Below are 21,079 nucleotides of genomic sequence, written 5' to 3' on the forward strand. Positions count from 1 at the left end.
GTTGGCAAAGTGATATCTTTGCTTTTTAACACACTATCTAGATTTGTCAAAGCTTTCCTGCCAAGAAGCAATGGTCTTCTAATTTCATGGCTGGAGTACCATCTGCAGTGATTTTAGAGCCCAAGAACAGGAAATCTGTCACTGCTTCCACCTTTTCCCCTTCTATCTGCTGTGAAGTGATGCGACCAGATGCCATGATCTTAGTTTTTTTAATATTGAGTTTTAAGCCGGCTTTTTCACTCTCCTCCTTCACCTGCATCAAGAGGCACTTTAGTTCCTCTTTATTTTCTTTTTTTTAAAGTTTTTTAAAATTAATTTATTTTTTAATTGAAGGATAATTGCTTTACAGAATTTTGTTGTTTTCTGCCACATATCAACACTTTCTGCCATGAGAGTGGTATCATCTGCATATCTGAGGTTATTGATATTTCTCCTGGCAATCTTGATTCCAGCTTGTGATTCATCCAGCCTGGCATTTTGCATGATGTGCTCTGCATATGAGTTAAATAAACAGGGTGACAACAGCCTTGTGGTACTCCTTTCTCAATTCTGAACCAGTCAGGTGTTCCATAGAGCGTTCTGACTGTTGCTTCCTGACCCGCATACAGGTTTCTCAGGAGACAGGTATTACGGGCGAATTACAAAGACACACCATGTAACTGATGATGACCTGGGGCCCACAGGTCAGCATGATGCCACAGTGATGGTAACAAGAGATACCTTCATGACGGCTGGTCCCAACTCAGTGTCGCCCAAATCCCTCTCACTGGAATGTCAGCTTTGTGATTTCTGCCAGATCTCTAGACCAGTACACTTTCATTCTTAAGTACTTCTCATTAAAAAGGAAACTTTATATCTCTGCTGTAACTGGAAAATCTGTTTCAACTCGTTAAACAGAAGATAACAATGTCTACCTCCTGATGTTATTTCATTCGAGCTAGATACTGGGACCCAGGCAAGATGAGTCTGAGACCGGAATGCTGTCCTTAAAAAGCAAGATTAGCAAGCAGTTGTTGTTGTTTAGTCACTCAGTCGTGGCTGACTCTTTTGCAGGGGAAAGTCCCCCTATGGCCACTTTTGAAGGATTACTCAGTCCTCTCTTGTCCTTTTTGAGAACCTGTGTTCCCTGGATAGCTTCCGGCTTGCAGAAGATTCCTGGGCTGGAGGTGGAGCCGTGAACACTGGTGGTAGTAATAGACTAAATCTCATCGGTGGAGATGGCTCTGTGACTGCAGGCTCCAGTGTTACCCTGGGCCTTGGAGACAGATGACTCCGAATAGTATCTGAGGTTGGGACAGAATGTGCTCCGTGGGACAGATTCCCAAGCTGCTGGTTAGGTTTATAATGAATAACTCTCTACTGGCTACTGGCCATGGCTATAGCCCTGGGCAAATTCACTTAACCTTCTGGGCCCTTATCTCTGAATCTGAACAGGAAAACATGAGCCCACTGCATGGTAATTAAGTTTGGGGGTTCCCACATCAGACAAATTTGAAGTTCAGTCCAAGGGGATCACCACTTCCTTGCTTCGTGGCTTTCAGTTCAGTTCAGTTCAGTCACTCAGTTGTGTCCAACTCTCCGCGACCCCATGAATCACAGCACGCCAGGCCTCCCTGTCCATCACCAACTCCTGGAGTTCACTCAAACTCATGTCCACAGAGTCAGTGATGCCATCCAGCCATCTCATTCTCTGTCGTCCCCGTCTCCTCCCACCCCCAATCCCTCCCAGCATCAGAGTCTTTTCCAGTGAGTCAACTCGTCGCATGAGGTGGCCAAAGTATTGGAGTTTCAGCTTTAGCATCAGTCCTTCCAATGAACACCTAGGATTGATCTCCTTTAGAATGGCTTAGGTAATTCTGTTAATGTCTCTAAGCATCTTTGGCTTCCTCACCTGTGACATTCCCTGGTGGCTCAGATGGTAAAGAGTCCACCTGCAATGCAGGAGATCTGGGTTCAATTCCTGGGTTGGGAAGATCCCCTGGAGAAGGAAATGGCAACCCACTACAGTATTCTTGCATGGAGAATTTCATGGACAGAGGAGCCTGACAGGTTTATGGTCTATGGGGTCACAAAGGGCCAAACATGACTGAGCTAGAGTTTCACTTTCACCTGTGACATGGGGACAGTAACAGGCCCCACACTTGATAAAACTGTTGTGAGCATGACATGAAGTCCGGATTCAATCATGTTGGGCTTTTAGGTGGACTTCCAAAATGATATGACTTAATACTGACATCTGAATACTTCTTAAAACAGAATGTGTGTTTTTCCTCAAAATAATATATATTTGTTTTTGTGCAGAAAGGTTTATAAACAGCCAACATGAATCCATTTTTCTACTCCTTTTTACTATTCCTGTTTTTAATTATGCAGGCTTCTGCATTATTCATTATTATTTCTGTAAGTAATGGAGGAAGACAGAGGCTGCTTAAACCACTCACCATTTTCCAGGCTCTTCCCCCTTACAAATTAATTCATCACAATTTTTAATTCCTCTTTTGGCAGTGTAGCTGTCAAACTGTTTATTTCTAGTACTCTGCAACTGTGGATAGTATCACATTGGTTGTTTCAGACAGAAGGAAGAATTTCTTAGCAGTGAATTTGGATTTTTCTAAAATAGACTTCCCCCACTTATATGTATACATTTAAATCATAATCTTATCAGATGCAAAACACTGGCTTTTCCTGACTGACAGATGTTGCAGAAGAGTCTTTTTAAAACTGTGACCCTTTAGTGAGGGGTGGAATCAGTTTGACTGTTGAGACTAGCATTAAAAATAAATGAAATAGAAAACATCAAAGCACACTGCATGTAGTAAGTATCCTTTTGTATTTAAACAGGCTTGTGCTGTGTGCCAGGTTGAGGAGGAAAATGTATTTCTTTGTCTGGCTTGTGGTTAAAAAAAACAACAAACTGCATCCAAAAGCTCTTATGTTAAAGGCATTTGATTGGCCATAGGATATAACCTGCTGCTAGGGTCTTACCAGGTGGCTCAGTGGTAAAGAATCTGCCTGCGAATGCAGGAGACGCCAGAGTTGCAGGTTCAGTTTCTGAGTTGGAAAGATTTCCTGGAGTAAGAAATGGCAACCCACTCCAGTATTCTTGCCTGGAAAGTTCCATGGACAGAGGAGCCTGGTGGGCTACAGTCCAGGGGATTAAAAAAGAGTCAGACAGGACAAATAATGTGTGCCATTATTTGAAAGCTAAGGTCAAAGAGATAATTTCCTCTGATGTTCTGTATTACAAATGATCTTGATTTTTAATCCCTTTTGCTTTCAGTTCCACTAACTAGGGCTTGAAGGGAAAAGGTAGGGGTGTGTGTGTATGTGTGTGTTGCACTTGTGTGAAAATACCAGTGTAGAACAGAGTTTCTCAGTCTCCATACTATTGTCATTTTGGGTCAGATAACTGTTTGTTGCGGAGGCTGTCCTGTGTGTTGTAGGATGCTTAGCGTCATTCCTGGCCCCTACCCACTTGATGCCGGCAGCTTCCTTCTTTCGCCATTAGCTCCAATCAGTAGGAGGTGCAATATCTCCAGACATTGCCCAATGTTCCTGTGGGGTGGGTGCGGGGTGCTTCTCGTTGAGAACCACTGGTTTGGACCACAGTGGTCTGGCTCCAAAAAAACACTCTTGCCCTCCCATATGCTAAGTCCAGTGCTCTATCCAGATTCAAAGGAAGGCTTGCTCATGCCTTGCCCACTCTGTCTGATGAGATGACCTTGGTGCCATCTCAAACCACCATGTTACAGAATCAAGGTCAGATTCACCAGCTGGGTCTTAGGAGCCCTGGGTGCAGGATCCTCCCCTGCCAGGAGCTCTTGGAATAAGTCTGGGCACGTGGTAACACACACCTGTCACAGCCATCAGATGGGAACTGGGTCAAGGAAGGATGGTTTAACAGATGGGAAGGCCCTTTGGAGGGTTAAAAGCTCTCTCTCAAGTGGAGTGATTATGATTATGATTATATGTTGAGGGATAAATCAGGTGATGCATTGGCCTCACTGCCCAGAGATGTTTTCTCCCAGGGAAAAAGGGAAGTGTGTAGAGGCGGGGAATTTAGCAATTGAATAGGGAGGAAAGATTCAGTTCTTAATTCTTCTTCTTCTTATTTTTTTTTGTGGCTGCACCGTGTAGCTGGTGGGATCTTAGTTCCCCAACCAGGGATCAAACCTGAGCCCACAGCAGTGAAAGTGCCGAGTCTTAATCACTGGACTGCCAGGGAATTCCGGAAGACTATTTCTAATTCAATCTGTTTACTCGTTATAGGTCTATTCAAATTTTCTCTTTCTTCTTGGGTCAATTTTAATAATTTGTCTTTCTAGTCCTGAATGTTCATTGGGAGGACTGATGTTGAAGCTGAAACTCCAATACTTTGGCCACCTGATTCGAAGAGCTGACTCATTTGAAAAGACCCTGATGCTGGGAAAGATTGAAGGTAGGAGGAGAAGGGGACGACAGAGGATGAGATGGTTGGATGGCATCACCAACTCAATGGAGATGAGTTTGGGTAAACTCCGGGAGTTGGTGATGGACAGGGAGGCCTGGCGTGCTGCAGTCCATGGGGTTGAAAAGAGTCAGACACAACTGAGCGACTGAACTGAACTGAGGAATTCATTCATTTTATATAAGTTGTCTTATTTTTTGGCATGAAGTTTTTCATCATATTCCTTATAATTCTTTAAGTTTCTGCAGTTCTGATTTTGGCAATTTGTGTCTTTTATTTTCTTGGTCAGTCCAGCTATAATCTTCCTGGTATATTAGCCTTCCTATCAATATCAAATGGTCCCTCTTTGTTCTAGTAATATTTTCTTTTTGTCTTAAAGTCAATTTTGTCTGATAGCAGTTTAGCCTTTCCAAATTTCTTATGGTTACTGTTTGCATAGAGTCCAATTTTTTTAATTTTCTGTGTCTTTTAATCTAAGATGAATTTCTTGCAGGCAGAATATATTTCAGTCTCACTTATTTATTTATTTATTTTGAAGCATTTCTTTCTCTTTTCTTTTTTTTTTGACTGTGCTGCACAGCTTAGTTCCCTGACCAGGGACTGAACCTGCACCTTTGGTGAAAGCACTGAGTCCTAACCCCTGGACTGCCAAGGAGTTCCCCAGTCTCATTTTTTAAATTTAGTCTGGCAACCTCTGTTTTGATTGGAATGCTTTTCTCCATTTAATAATTTACATTAAATTATTCATATAGTTGGATTTACATCTGCTGTTTTACTATTTTTTATTTATTTCATCTCATGCCTTTTTTTGGTCCCCTTGCTATTTACTGAATGCTTTTTATTGTGTTAAGTGTTTTTAGTTCATTCTTTTGATTATTCCATTGATTTTAAAAATATTTTTTGAGGTTTTTTTTTTTTTTAGTGGTCAATTTAGGGATTATAATGTACACCTTAATTTATCATAATCTGTTCTGGGATACTAAATATTTTCTATTTGATGAGTCATTGTTATCTTGTCTTCTTTCAATTATTTAAACACGGTTTCCTTTAGTTCTTTGATCGTATTTATAGTAGCTTCTTTGAAGTCTTTGTCTGCGGAAACCAACATCTGGGGACACATAGAGATTGTTTCTGTTGACTGCTTTTTTCCCCTGAGTAATTTTTATTGAACACTGGAAATCTTAGAGGGAAAACATTTTTTTGGTAGCAACACAGTATTTTTTTCTTCCTAATGATTGCTGTTTTTGTTTTGCTTGGGTGTTTGGTAATTTACTTCCTGGACTAAATCTGTCAAGTCAGTCTCCACGGTGTGCAGCTACTGATATCTCTGCTTAATTATTTTTGCATATTTTTATTTTAAAACTTGGCTTCCTAGGGGTCACCTATGCATCCACATAGTTTAATATTCAGCCAAAAATCAGTCAGGGGTTGTGCTCAAACTTTGAACCAGTAAGGCTCCTATTCTTGGATGGCAAGTACCATACGCACTCAGTCCACCTGTCTACACAGGCCCCAACAGACAAGCATTTCTAAGTCGCTTGGGCCCGAGCAGGTCTCTGCTGCACATGAGCATAACCTCTAGTCAGTCAAGGTAAGACACAGAGCTCATCAGGTTCCGCATGGATGCCCCATTTCCCAGAACTCCAAGTTTTGAGTCCACTGCTGGCACCGAATAGAACTGCAACCTTGGACTGCTACACCCGCTGGCGTTCCCCATTCTCGTCCCACCAAGATTGCTACTTGAGCCAACAGTTCTCCAGATCAGGTGAGCCCCATCAGACAGTGACAGTGAAGCTCTTGGTTTTCAGGGGGCTATCGCCCTGGTTGAACTATTATGACAGACAGAACTGAGTATGGGGAAATCAGAGAAGTCCCAGGTAAGTAGGAGACAAACTTGAAGTTCGGTGAATAAAAGTTCTCAGTTTGTTGTATGCTTTTGGCTGATTTTCAGTGTTAATTTAGCAATAGATGGTGTTGTCTAGCTTTACAGTTGCTTTGAAAAATTATTATTGTGTTAAAATATACATAAGCTCAGCGGTAAAGAATCCACCTTCAGTGCAGAAGACCGGGTTGGAGTCCTGGGTTGTGAAGATCCCCTAGAGGAGGGAATGCCAATCTACTCAGGTATTCTTGCCTGGAAAATCTTATGGACACAGGAGCCTGGCGGGCTATCGTCCAGGAGTTTGCAGTCAAGACAACTGAAGTGACTGAGTTAGGTTGAAGCAACTGAGCACGCTTGCAGGCAACATAAAGTTTACCACTGTAACCATTTTAAATTCAGTGGCATTAAATTGTTACATTCATATTTATATGCAACCATCACCACCATCTGCCTTCCAGAACTTTTTCATCATCCCAAATTGAAACTCTGTATCTATTAAGTAATAACTGCCTGTTTCCCATTCCCCCAGCCCCTAGCAACCACCGTTCTGCTTTGTTTTAGTTAATCCTTGCAACAAACCCTTTCTCTTGAGTATGTAAATGAAATTATACTTTAAGGACAGGGATGGAAGTTAAGGTCTAAAGCTATTATAGCACAAAGGGCCAACATTGGTACAAAGGTACATAATTTAAACACTCACTTTCATTGCATGTTCACCTTAGGATGTATAAGCTGCTGATGGAGTGGTAGGCGACTTATTAAACGACTCTCTCACCCCCAACACCTGTGTGTGACTTGAAAGTTTAACTTTGGTGTGATTCCACTTGACTAGTATCATCCACGTTTAACGGATGAGGGAGTGGAACCATGAAGTGGACAAGAGGAGGGGCAGAGTATAGGCAGAGACATGCCCAGTCGTCTTTGCAGAAGGTCGAGAGGGAGGTCCAGACTGAGGCAGGGGCTGGAGATCAGGGTCCTGAGCTGGGGACGGGCTCGCGGTGTGGGGCGGGGGGGCGGGATGCTGATTCCTCAGAGAGTCAACAGATAGAGGACTAGATCCCATTCAAGATCTCCCCATCATCTCCAGCCCTTCCCCACAGGATCACTCACCTGCTCGGTGGTCTTTAGGTTTTTCTGTCCTTGGTTACCACAGCTGTTTCTGCGTTGCTAGGTTACCCATCAATCTCAGAAGGCGGGACTCGGTGTCTGATTAACTTTCCTTTTCACCATTCGATTCCTTATTCCCCTCGGTTTGGTCCGCCTCCTGAGGACTGACCAATCAGAAACACGGTGTGTCTAACTCTCCACCAATTGGAAGAGCCGGGCGTCCCTCAGGGTTAAGCTGAACGAGTAAGGCGGGGAGAATGGTAAGGAAAGGGGCGGAGCTTATTTGTCCCGCCCCTCTCTCCAAGGAGGTGGGCAAGGAGGCTTGTATTAACTGGAGAAGGACGTAAGGGTTGGCCAATCAGAGATCATCATGACGCCCGAGGTAGCCAATAGGGCGCGGCGAAAGGGGAGATGGGGCGGCGCCGGCCAGGCGGAGGGGACAGTAGGCGGTGGATGGGAGAGCTGGCGCAGCTGCCGTGGTGGCAGCGGCTGAGGTGGCGGTTTCTGCGGCGGCTGCTGCAGCTACAACACCTCCGGGCTGGGAGCTTTGGCGGCTGCGCCGGCGGGCTGTGCTGTGTGGACCCCAGCGGTCGGTCCGGGTTGCTGGGGCGGCGCGTGTAAGAATTCGAGGCGTGTGAGGGATGGCCAGAGGAGAGGGCAGAGGTCAAGGGGCAGGGGCCTCGGAGTGAAAGGTTGCGGCTGGGCATTTGGGTGTGGGAGGCGGGCAGCTCGGGCCAAGAGGGGTTGCGGGGAAGTTCATTGCTGCGCTTCTCTCCCTTCAGTCCTGGTCGGGGGAGGGGGGCCCAGCGTGGGGACCGTCCGAGGAAGCCCGGGGCGGGAGAGGGGGCTCAAAGTCGAACACGTGGAGTAGGATCCCTCACGCCTCTTCGCTCCCCCTTCTCTCTCAAATGCTCATCTCCCTGGCGCCCTCAGGCCACCCATCCTGCAAGAGACTCTTGCCCGGTCCGTCTGCCCGAGTGTACAGCGGGACGGCCTGCCGGCTTTCCCTGGGACCTTTCCCTAGGGGTGACCCTTCCATTCTGGGTCCTCTCTAGAGGGAGAAGCACTGTGACCTTAAGTAAGTCCCTTCTCTTCGCTGAGCCTCAGTTTTCCCTCTCTAAAATTATGGGTTTGAATTCAGATGAGGGGACTAGTCTGGGAAGAGAGGAAGGGTAATGGTTAAGCAGGGAGGGTCAGACTGCCTGGGTTGAAATCTGGATTCTATTACTTCCCTGCGGTCTACTTACAAGAGGTAGGTTAATTTAACCCCTCTAAACCTCACTTTCCTCATCTGTGAAGTGGGGACGTCAACTAAGTAAAATTTCCTAACAGCAACACCATTCACATTTTGAGCCACATATGTCTCTGTTGTGATAACCCCCGCTGAGAGCCGCAAAACTAATGCTTGCATTACAAGCAAACAGTCATATATTATACAGTTAAAAGCCAGTAGCTACTATAATAACAATGATACAATTAAGAAAGCTCTTCTTGATGAGTTGAAAAAGTTAATAGACTCTCCAGTCTTCAAAATAAATACTGGCCAGGACAAGATGTTAATAATTGTCAGAGCTGAGTGATCAATACAAGGAAGTTCATTTACATATTTTCTCTACATTTGAGTATATTTGAAAGTATCTGTGATGAAAAGTTAAGACATAAAATGCTTTAAGACAGCCAAATGGTAGCATCTCATTTGGAATTTCCTTTTCTGTTTTCCCACTACTGAGATTTAAAAGTAAAATGAATCCCCAGATCTGGAGGAAACTTAAAAAAAATCTCACAGGAAGTTTGCTGGGTAGAGCGCTACAGACTTAGCAGCAAAAAATAGTGCTCACTTTTAAACTGCCTACTTTTTAAGAAGCTATTGATGCACAGGGTCCTGCCTCGAATGGTTATGGAGGTTTCTGAAGGAGGTAAATTGCTGGTTTGCCATTCAGTGGGTTGGTTTGGAGGCAAACTTGATTGAGACCAGAACACTGCAGTTTGAGGAAGGAACCTGCTGCTGTTTTCAAGTTCAAAGGTCTGCTGTTAGATCTGCTGAGTGCTTGCATTTCTCTTGGTCCTCCTCAGCGGAAACAGGAATGTGTATAAATAGGAACTATAAAAGACTAGTTCTGATGGTTTTGAATTGGAAGTTCCAAATAAGCATTTCACTTAAAAAAATATTCTAGTCTCTTCCCTTTCCTCCCCAAATACCTAAATCTAGGAGAATAGTGCCTATGTAAGAATGATATGGATAAGTTTAGATGATCTGGCACACTATTTATAGGTCATTGGAGCTAAGTGCTGCCTAAATACCAGGGCTGGACTTGGAAGAATTGTAGCATGGTGGCTGGGAGCACAGGTCTGGAGTCAGATTGTGTAGTTCAAAGCTTGACTTTCCTGCTGTGGGATCTTGGACAAGTTACTTAACCTCTCTGAGCCTTAAGTCTCCCCTTCTGTAAAGCAGGACAATAATGCTACTTACTATTATTGAGTTTCAGTCAACTTTATTTAAAACTTGCTAGAAGAGCCCCAGTACATAGTAAACCCTCACTGAGTACTAATTACTGTTATATGAATGGTCATACATATATATATATGTATAAAGTATTTAAAATCTCTACGAAACACACGAATAAGGGTTAAGAGGGGTGGAGATGGAACATACTAGCCATAATCTCAATCTCCAGACATGATTACGCTTAACTTTTTAGTATTTATTCTTGTAGAGTTCCTGCCCCACCCCCCATATTTCAGTGCTGTTATTGGCTCAGACAGTAAAGAATCCACCTGCAATGAGAGAGACCTGGGTTTGATTCCTGGGTTGGAACAATCCCCTGGAGGAGGGCATGGCAACCCACTCCAGTATTCTTGCCTTGAGAATCCCCATGGACAGAGGAGCCTGGCAGACTACAGTCTACGGGGTCGCAAAGAGTTGGACATGACTGAGCGACTAAACACAGCACAGTGGCACATCCTGCGATACTCTTATTATTATTATTATTAAGATATAATTCACATTACTGTAAGATCCACCATCTTAAAGGGTACCATTTTTAGTATACTTGTAGAGTTATACAACCATCATCACTGTCTGATTCCAGAACATTTTCATCAATGGTCATATTATGATAATTGTCTTTTTTTTTTTTTTTAATTCCAAACTCTAGAAGATGCCACTGATGGAGGAGTTTCTGAGAAGCACCTCAGGGCCAGTGGCTTTGACCGGGAACTCAAAGCAGAGACTATTTAAAACCTTGGACATCACCTCCTGAGGGCTTCAGGAGTGAAGAACATGGCCGTGAGTTTAGATGACGACGTTCCCCTCATCCTGACCTTGGATGAGAGTGGCAGCGCCCCACTGGCTCCCTCCAACGGCCTGGGCCCAGATGATCTGCCCAGCAGAAGTAAGATGGTAGGGTGGACTGGGGGAGGGGGAGAGTGCAGCTTTTCTGTTTTGTTGTGGGCTTGATGGTCTCACGGTAGATGCACGTACCTGAATGCCTGACTCCACGTTTGACCCCCAAACTCTGACACATAAACTAGTGGGAGACTAATTCTGTGGGGTCCTAATCCTGCACCCACAATTTAGGGATGTTTCCCGGGACTAGCCTGCCTGCCTTCCCACAGCCCCACCCCTCCCTTGCACCTGCGGTACCCTGGTTCTGTTGGTGGATGCTTCGTGGAGACCTCAGGCAAACCTGCTCCTTGGCTAGCATCCCTGTCCCATGCCTTGTTAAAAAAAGAAACAGATTTCAACATCAGCCTCCGTCTGCCCCATCTTTGGCAGGAAAGTGGCGTTGACTGCTTCTCCATGCTTGTGTTCTGTCCCTGCACCGCCCAGGATAGGGTGGAGTGGAAGAGGGCAAGCATTTGTCATAATCCATTGATCAGAGGGTTTGGGGTTTCACTTTGTCTTCCTCTCAACCAAAGCCCAGAAGCACAAAGTGAACCCAGGAGAGGTGATGAGCTTTAAATTTTTTAGATTTTTAAGTGTGTTTCTGGCAGAATGAGAGGTCTTAAAAAAACCTTTCTTGTCCCAAAGCCATTTATATCATTTGCTCAGGCCTTGGGTCCAGGAGAGCTTAAAATAACTTGCATTCTGGAAGGTCCTAAGATGTCAGGGGCTAGTGCTTTAGGGTCTCCTTAGCAGATGGGAGTTCTACCCACCAAGCATGCTCTTGAGCTAGGACAGAGGGGTACTGCTTGGATCCAGGGAAAGGCAAGCCTGGCTCTCATCTCCTTTGTCCAGAGAGAATACAGTTGGCTCACAGGGAGCTTAACAGCCTGCATTTGAAAGTGGTAAAGGACAGCATTGTTCCCACAGATGGGAGTGCAGTGGGAGGCCTGGCTCCTCTAAACTGGCCTCTCTCCACTTTAGCCAGTTCACCCATCTAGAGTGGCAGAGCTGGGTGATCCAGGAAACTTAGTGTAGAGACCAGATTTTTCCCTAACTGCCATTCGGGACCAAAAATATCAGTGGCTGTGATTTCAGGCCCACTTCTTAAATATCCCAGAGTCAGCAAGCTAAGTGTTAGGCTCCTTCTTACCTGTTACCTTAACTAAGATCCTTTTGGCAAAGTTGACAATATTATCCCTAGTTGACAGAAGAGAAAACTGTGAGTCAGAGAGGTTAAAGAGCTTGCCTGACTTTGCATAGCCAAGCAAGCAGTTTTGCAGAGATTTGAACCCAAGACTGTTTGACCCCAAAGTTCTTCCCTTCCTCTTTTTCCCTTTTTCCTCCTCCCCTCTTCCCTCTTCTTTTTCTCCTCCTTTTTTCTTCACAAGCCCTTAATAAATGTAAGTGCTGACCCTCAGAATGGAGTTATTGTTGTCATCCATATTTACTGGGGAAGAAAAGCTTCAGAGAGGTTAGGTAACTTGTCCAGGGTCACATAGCTAGCAAGCAGCAATACCTCACTGATCTTCCCCCATCACTTTGTGTAAGGCGCTTTGGGGAACGGGATGTAAATGAGTGTGACATAGTCTCACCTTCCGAGTAGGCTGCCCACTAGAGAGGGAAGTGGTTACATCCATGGCCAGTGAGGGACTGGGCTAGAGGGAACGTGGTTGGCATCTGAGGGTATGGATCATTCTGGAAATAGCCAGGCTCAAGGTTCTGAATTGGACTCTTGATCATTGTCATGGATGCTACTTTTAAGTCCTCTCAAGTGTCAGAGCTGATGGCAGGGTGTCTAGCTCTCCTGTAGGATCAAAGTGGGAAGAGCGGCCTAGTTCTACATCAAGATCAGGTTTTGAAGCGATGGCATTGCTTGACGACTAGGAAATAGGCCAAGTAGACAATAGAACTAACGTTGGCTCGGCCGCTAGTGAGGCTGTCCCTTTCTTGGCAAAGTTGGTGGCTTGTTTTAGTTTGTTTAAGAAAAACAAAATAAACTGACAGGGTCCAGGGAAATTATGCTTTCAGGGAAGTGCATTGGCGCATTGGTTTACTTTCTCACCCTCTTCCTGAGATATTTGCTAAAACCTCTAAAAACTAATGGGTGTAACCTGCCCAGCTTGGCTGAGAAAAACAACAGTGCCTCTTGGAGAAAAGGAAAGATTTCAGAGGAGGCCTGCATGCTCCACCTCCTCTGCGTGGGCTTTTGTCTCTCTCTCTCTCTCTTTTTTTTTTTTAACCTTGTTAAACATCAGTTCCTCTTAATCTTTTAACTGTTTTTTTCTCCAACTTTAAACTTTTTATTTTGTATTGGGGTATCTTTCTTTTAAAAAAAAATATTTTCTTTTTGGCTGAACTGTGTTGTGGCACGCAGGATCTTGCACTGTGACAGTAGGGCTTCTCCCTTGCTGTGTCACACAGGCTCAGTAATTGAGGTGCATGGGCTTTGTTGCTGCATGGCATGTGGGATCCCAGCTTCCTGACCGAGGATCGAACCTGTGTCCTCTGCAGCAGAAGGCGAATTCTCAACCACTGGACCACCAGGGAAGTCCCCATCTGGGCCTTTCTTGTTTCATGCTTGGATCTTGGCACTGACTTTCTTCTCAAGGTCCGCCTCCCACTTGTCTGAGTGGTCCGTCTAAAACACAAATCTGAGCAGGTATGGTGTGGGCATACCTTGTTTTACTGTACTTTGTGCATACGTTTTTTCCCCCCCACAAATTGAAAGTTTTTGGCAACCTTGCATCGAACAAGTCTCTCAGTACCGTTTTCCCAACAGCATTTGCTCACTTCCTGTCTCTTGTCACGTTTTGGTAATTCTTGCATTATTTCAAATCCCCCACCAGCAAAAAAAAGCTCACTGAAGGCTCAGATGATGGTTAGCATTTTTTAGCAATCAAGTATTTTTTTTAATTAAGATATGTGCATTGTTTTTTATAGCATAATGCTGTATAATGCTTTATAGCATACACACACACACACACACATATATTTTTCAAATTTATTTATTTGGCTGTGTCAGGTTTTAGATGCAGCATGTGAACTCTTAGTTGCGGCATGTGGGATCTAGTTGCCTGACCAGGGATTGAACCTGGCCCCCCCACCCCCAATCTGCATTGGGAGCATGGAGTCTCAGCCACTGGACCACCAGGGAAGTCTGTAGAAATAAGTTTTTTATGCACTGCTGCTGCTAAGTCGCATCAGTCGTGTCCAACTCTGTGTGACTCCACAGACGGCAGCCCACCAGGCTCCTCTGTCCCTGGGATTCTCCAGGCAAGAATACTGGAGTGGGTTGCCATTTCCTTCTCCATCAGGAAACCAAAAAAGTCACGTGAGTCACTTAATTGCAGTCTTCACTTGATCATAGTGGTCTGAAATTGGACCTGCAGTATTTCTGAGGTCTGCCTGTGATTTCCCCGGCTTGCCCAGGTTCTCAAGACCTTCCTGTGCCCTGCAGGATGCAGCTCCTTAGGCAGCATATGCATGTCCTAGCGTCTTCTTGCTTGACCAGTTCCATTTCCTGCCTCACCCCACACTTCTAGTTCTCTGAATCCCCAGTACATTCTCAGACCTCTCTGCCTTGCTGGTAACTGCCTGGCATGCTTTTCCCAGGCGCTTGTTTACTCACGAACTTCAGTTCTGTTTTGATAATCCTTCTGATAATCCCATCTCTTTGAAGCCTTCACTGAACCACCATTTCCTGATGGGCCTGACTGCTTAGCACCCTTTTCTGCTGTGGTATCTGATCTAGGCTTCCTTTATTATTACACCAGCTTACTGTGCGGAGGCGACTGTTTCACCATCTGGTCACCTCCTAGGCCCCAAGTATTCATTCATCCGCGTATCACATAGCTCAGTGCCTACTGTAGGTGGTCATTCAACAAACATGGTCCATGGAGGAGGAAATGGCAATCCACTCCAGTATTCTTGCCTGGAAAATTATGTGGACAGAGGAACCTGGCAGGCTACAGTCAATGGAGTTACAGAGTCAAATATGAATAAGCACAAACAAAGGCCCACCGTAAACCCAGGGTGATCTCAGCTCAAAATCCGTGATCACCTGTGCAAAGATCATTTCTCCAAACAAGGTCACCTTTGCAGGTTCTGGCAGTAACAACCTATGGGGGCCACTATTAAGCCTGCTGCAATCTGGTAAGAAGAAAAAAAAAGGTCATGGTCCAGATAAACCTAGACGGGTTTCTGGAACCTCAGAGCTCATGGGAGGGGCTTCCCAGGTGAGTCAGAGGTAAAGAATCTGCTTGCCAATGCAGGAGCCACAAGAGATGCGGTTCAATCCCTGAGTCAGGAAGATCCCCTGGAGGAGGAAATAGCAACCCACTCCAGTATTCTTGCTGGGATAATTCCATGGACAGAGGAGCCTGGTGGGTCACATTCCATGGGGCCTCAAAGAATCGGACCTGACTGAGCAACTAGACACAGTAGCTGTCTCAGGCCCCAGGAGAGGAGGGGCTGTCTGAGGGCCCCTCAGAGACGAGTGGCGCCCCCTCCTGCCTCTGCTCACCAGTGGGTGGTGTCTCATCACCCCCAGCACAGCTGCTTGCCCTGGAGACGCTGCCATCCTTGCTCCCCCAGTTTGGCCAGTCTAAACCCTTGAGGGCTTAAGGAGTTTTCCACAGACTGATGCCTTCAGCAGAGTTGGCAGCTGCGTGGGCACAACAGCCGCTGAGAGCTAAGCCAGCTCTCTGAGGGCAGGAGCCTTGCCTGAGCCAGCAGCCGTTCCTAGTGCCGGCCTCCAGCTGCGTCCCACACCCTCCTGTCTCCGTGTGCTCGCGCTGCCATGACAGAATTCCGCGGCAGTGGAATTGTATGGTCTCAGGGTTCTCTAGGCTGCAAACTCAAGAGCCAGGTGTCAGCAGGGTTGGTGTGTCTGAGGCCTCTTCTTGCCTCTTTTGGACAGCTGCCTTCTCACCGTGTCCTGAGTCTGTGTCCTGATCTCTTCGTATAAGGCTACCCCTCCTGTTGGATTAGGGCCCACCCCTATGACCTCATTTTGCCTTAATTACTTCTTTAGAGGTTCTGTTCTTTAGATACCGTCACATTCTGAGGCCCTGGGGGTGAGACTTTCAACATAGAAATTTTAGGGAGACATAATTCAGTCTGTAGCACTCCTGCCCTTTCCTTAGATGAGGTCCCCAGGAATCTGGCTGTGCTGCCTGTGACCTTTGACCCTCTGCTAGGGATGCTCAAAGCTGGGGAATTGTCCCTCCAGGAAACAGAGGGCTTGGATTTTTTTTTTTTTTCCCTTATTTGGGCAAGGATGGATTGTATCCAAGACTTAAAACATCTCTGGGCTATAAACGTGGCAGCTGAAATGCTAATGAATGACTCACAGGCAGGAGATGTCAGGTTGATAAAGGAGGCAGGTGTGAGCAGAGGTATTTAAAGCCTAGAAATTAGGAGTAACCTTGAAACTAGTCAGTGGGGTTGGCCTTCGACAGTGTAGTTTAGAGATAGCCTGCTGTCTGCACTGCGCAACAGTCAGAGGTCTGGACTGCCCCTGGACGGTGGAGTGTGGATGTGGTGGGCCATACAAAGTATCTTCTTGGGGAATTCTGTTCACTCTCAGCTTTCACCTTCTTATTGCCTTTGAGCCCAGCCGCTGCCTAAGATGGGCCTGTACTATTGGGTGATGAAGGGATTGTGGGCAAGGCCGGGGCTGAGGCTGGAGCAGGGCGCTCTGTCTCATGCGATACCTTGGCGCTGGTGGTTCATGGTTTCCTGGTGACAAGTTGTGGGGACTTATCCTAAGGTGATAGAGTAACAGGACCCCTCTGCCTCCTTCACCCTGATTCCTAAGACTTCATCGGCACTTACCCAGGACCCAGTACAAGGTGGGGGACCACTGCTCCCTTGCAGGGGCCGACATACAGTGGACGCCCTGGCTCCCTTTCCAGAGTTTTCATGCAGCCAGAACCAGCTGGCACCCATCTCCATCAAGGTGGGCCATCTTCATCAAGGTGGGCCACTGCTCCCTTGCAGGGGCCAACATACAGCGGGCGCCCTGGCTCCCTTTCCAGAGTTTCCATGGCAGCCAGAACCAGCTGGCACCCATCTCCATCCTGTTGGCCTCAGGGCAGACATGGTCAACCTGAGCTGGAGAGAGTGGTGGGGCTATATACCCAGGGGAGACCTAACCCCTGGATAGGCTCTCCATCACAGAAATCGGTGTCTGCGGTTCTTTCTCTGACTGAGCTTCCCTAGCACACTTGCAGAGAGAAAGTAAAGCCCAAGGACCCAGGTAGCTTTTGTCACCCGTGGTACACTGGGCAGTGGAGTGGTTAAGCATTCGGGCTCTGGAGTTGAACTGCAGGCTTCCTGTCCTAGGCGAGTACGGGACTTAGTGCCTCCAAGCCTCAGCCTCCTCATCTGTAGGGTGGGATCCAGTAGAGTTGTTGTGGGGACTTAGTGAGGTCACACATGTGATGCCCGTGGTGGATGCTCAGCTAGTTGTAGGCGTTATTGTCATGCCCAGAGACAGGGCTTCTTGGAGTGCTGAACCCAAGCCAAGAACTGAGTCCTTTGCCTTGCTGCTGGCCCAGCAGGTGGCCACCACCAAGCGGGGAAGAGGAGGCAGCATAGCAGCTGGAGACTGAACAGCAGTCAGGCTTTCCCAGCCTCCCAGGGAGCTCGGGCATTTGGCTCCACTGGAGTCGGCCCCCCGGCTTTCCCAGGGCCTCGCCGAGACAGGATGGTCGTGTCACCAGGCTGGCAGAGGCACCAATTAAAATGCACACGCACCCGGCATGCCGGGTTCTAGTCTCGTAAGCGACACTTGAAGCCTTTCACTTCCTCCCCGCTCTGAGTCTTCGTGGGGGATCCTGTCTGTTGCCTTGGGCCCCCCTGCCATGAAATGCCACACAGAGAAGCTGCCGTGTCGGAATGGCAGCAGTGGCAGCTGGTTGCGGGCTGGAGCCACAGCTCCGTTGCTCTTTCCCCGTCCCCTTAGCAGGGCTCTATGTTCACATTTGCTCCAAGAGCGCTTCGTGAGGCAGAAGTCAACTTCTCAGCTTCTGAGTCAGGGAGGGAGCGGGGGAGGTGGGGCTCTAGTGTCTAGTGTCCTGCCCGGGGCTGCCTTGCAGATCACAGCACGGTGGACCTGGAAGGAAACCCAGACAAAGCACCAAGGGATCACCCCCTCCTCCCACCACCCCATACCCCCCAGGCCCCTGGAGGAAAGTTGGTCCTCAGACCGCCCCCATCCCACCTATGAAGGGAGCCCACTGGACTCCCTTTCCTGGGTGACTTCTCTGATTGTTTCCTGACTTTCCCTTCTCTCCCTCTCATCCAAGCTGCACAAGGTCGTCCACAATAAAAATAACGGCTCACGGGTATTGAGCCCCTATCACGTGCCGGGCAGCGTCTGAAAGCATTGTGCTGTCTCGGTCCCTGGGTCCTCCCAGCAGAGCTGTGCTGTTGGTTCAGCATCTGTCTCTGATAGCAGAGGAAACGGACACCCTGAGAGGTTGAAACTGACCCAGGGCCACGCAGCTGAGAAGTGTCGGCTGCAGCTCTGGAAACCCGCGCTCTTCTGATCAGGGAAACTCAGGTTCTGGGTACCGAGAGGTTCAGAACTGGCTGGGGACGCTTGTCCCTGCCGCTTGGTGCTTCACAGAAAGCAAGACCAGATTCCATTCAGCTTTGCAATCAAGCCAGATTGGGCATTTTTCTCTCTTTCTGTGTCTGTCTGCCTGCATTGGCAGGCGAATTCTTAACCACCAGACCGCCAGGGAAACCCTCGCATCTTTTTCTTAAGGCAAGGTTTAGGGGCTTTGTTTTTCCCTGGAAGAATCAGTTATGTTTGGGGAGTCTCCCAGGTGAACGTATGATGGCTCAGCCTGCCTTTGGAACAGCACATGCAAGCAGCTCCCTTTAGTGCTCCATGGGCACTACCCCTGCATCCTGGCTCAGAGATGAATCCAGAAGCTGCAAATCAGGGCATCCATTATACCACCTCAAAGTAGAAGTCTTCCCCAGAGCCAGTCTTGTTTCTCTCTCGTCGGAGGCAGCAACACTGTAAACCTATTACAGTTTTAAAAAAATATGTTTATTTATTCATTTGACTGTGCCAAGTCTTAGTTGCTGCATGTCGGATCTAGTTCCCTGACCAGGGACCAAACCCAGGCCCCCTGTATTGGGAGCGTGGAGTCTTAGCCGCCGGATCACCAGGGAAGTCCTAAGCCCTATTACAGTTGATTGCAATTGGTGACTGTGTGTGTAGTAATGTTTACATAGATGATGGCTCCTAAGAGCCCTTGCGAAGGAAGAGTATGCCCATTTTTCAGATGTGTAATTCGAGGTGTGGGGCGGGAAGTGACCTGCAGGGGCAGATAGTGGGGCAGGGGGCCTCGTTCATTGTCAGTGGACTGCTGCATGCCCAGCGCATGTCCATACAGGCAGGCCCATGGTGCCCTCTTGGTCTCAGATCACAGACCTGCCATTTCTGTTTTCAGGCCTTGCCCAGAGGGAATGTTTCTCCCTCCAAGCTCTCAGTTCAGTCGTTTCAGTGGTGTCCAACTCTTTGCAACCCCATGGACTGCCGCACACCAGGCTTCCCTGTCCATCACCAACTCCCAGAGGTTGCTCAAACTCATGGCCATCGAGTCGGTGATGCCATCCAACCATCTCATCCTCTGTTGTCTCCTTCTCCTCCTGCCTTCAGTCTTTCCCAGCATCAGGGTCTTTTCCAAGGAGTCAGTTCTTTGAATCAGGTGGCCAAAGTATTGGAGTTTCAGCTTTAGCATCAGTCCTTCCAATGAATATTCAGGACTGATTTCCTTTAGGATTGACTGGTTTGATCTCCTTGAAGTCCAAGGGACTCTCAAGAGTCCATCACCACAGTTCAAAAGCATCAATTCTTTGGTACTCATCTTTCTTTATAGTACAACTCTGGAAAAACCATAGCCTTGACTAGACGGACCTTTGTTGGCAAAGTAGTGTCTCTGCTTTTTAACATGCTGTCTATGTTGGTCATAGCTTTTCTTTCAAGGAGCATGTGGCTTTTAATTTCATGGCTGCAGTCACCATTTGCAGTGGTTTTGGAGCCCCCAAAATAGGCTTTCACTGTTTCCATTGTTTCCCCATCTATTTGCCATGAAGTGATGGGACCCAATGCCATGATCTGAGTTTTCTGAATGTTGAGTTTTAAGCCAACCTTTTCACTCTCCTCTTTCACTTTCATCACTTGATAAGAGTTAGGCCCAATTCTTGGGTCAAATGAAAATGAAGCCCTTGAAGGCCAAGCCCTCTGATCCACCTTCCCAGCCTCGCCCCACCCACCTGGCAGTGGCCCCACCCACCTGGCAGTGACCCCACCCACCTGGCAGTGGTCCCAGCACTTTCCAGGCCAGGAGAACATCCCCCTCATTACCCTCCTGCCTGACTGGCCTCTGTCCCTTCACTCCACCCCCTCAGCAATCAGAACAAACAAGCAAAAGTCTTAACTGTGAGGCTGCTCGTACCATCTCATTTATTTGTTTACTTTTTGGCCAAACCACACATGGTGCACAATCTTAGTTACCTGACCAGGGATTGAACCCGTGCCCCCAGCATTGGGAGCATGGAGTATTAACCCCTGGACTGCCAGGTAAGTTCCACTGTCATCTCATTTGTTTAACAATCACACAGTCTCACTTTTTTTATTTTACTTGAACCACTTTCACTACCAAAACTTCCCATCAGCTACTGTCTCTTGCTCCTGATCCATCCCCCTTCAGCTTTCTCCAGCTGAAGATCTGGTCCTCTGTTTCCATGGAGCCTTCCCTAACCCTCCCTAATCGACCAGGGTCATGATTGCACTTCTGCACCTTTGAATCCTCTGAATAGCTGCGTGGAGGCCCACTCCCTCCCCAGCACCTGCACGTGATAGATTTGATTAATGTCTCATGTACTGAATCAGTTTGCTTTGTGCCATGATGGATTCCTAAAGGTTATGAAAAAATGAAATTTTGGTGAAGTAGATGATTTAAAATATGAGCAGGAGGGTTGAGTTTGGTAAAGCATCCTTTCATAGTATGATTATACCCCTTAGTTCATCCAGTATCAAGCTGGGTTTTGAAAACCATGTTCCTCTTTTTTTTTTTTAACTTATTTGGCTGCTCCATGTCTCAGTTGCAGCATGTGAGGTCTAGTTCCCTGAACAGGGATTGAACCCAGGCCCCTGTATTAGGAGTCTCAGCCACTGGGCCACCAGGGAAGTCCCCAACCATGTTCCTTTTAATCAGGGTTTAAAAATAAAGTC

At 47.0% G+C, this 21,079-nt stretch overlaps 2 protein-coding genes across 5 annotated transcripts in view; one reads left to right on the top strand and one right to left on the bottom strand.

Annotated features, from left to right (window-relative positions):
• Nucleotides 1–7,567, bottom strand: part of DRC10 (dynein regulatory complex subunit 10) — a 23,062-nt gene extending 15,495 nt beyond the window's left edge. The window contains exon 1 of the mRNA XM_055404618.2: nt 7,440–7,567. The gene's annotated coding sequence lies outside the window, so the exon portion shown is untranslated. The remainder of the gene's footprint in view (nt 1–7,439) is intronic.
• Nucleotides 7,568–7,890: 323 nt separating this feature from the next.
• Nucleotides 7,891–21,079, top strand: part of TPCN1 (two pore segment channel 1) — a 59,840-nt gene continuing 46,651 nt past the window's right edge. Inside the window, exons 1-3 of one of the 4 annotated variants that reach the window (XM_055404417.2) lie at nt 7,891–8,053; nt 8,370–8,514; nt 10,592–10,828. In XM_055404417.2, coding sequence (XP_055260392.2) covers nt 10,717–10,828 — 112 coding nt within the window. In that variant the 5' untranslated portion in view covers nt 7,891–8,053; nt 8,370–8,514; nt 10,592–10,716. Of the gene's footprint in view, nt 8,054–8,369; nt 8,515–10,591; nt 10,829–12,892; nt 13,481–21,079 lie in introns of those variants that run through there. The other 3 variants (XM_055404416.2, XM_088828218.1, XM_055404418.2) reach the window with 3 other exon arrangements.

Source organism: Moschus berezovskii, chromosome 19, assembly GCF_049115385.1.
Source record: "Moschus berezovskii isolate FMDL1 chromosome 19, NW_MosBer_1.0, whole genome shotgun sequence".
Classification (NCBI taxonomy): Eukaryota; Metazoa; Chordata; class Mammalia; order Artiodactyla; family Moschidae; genus Moschus; species Moschus berezovskii.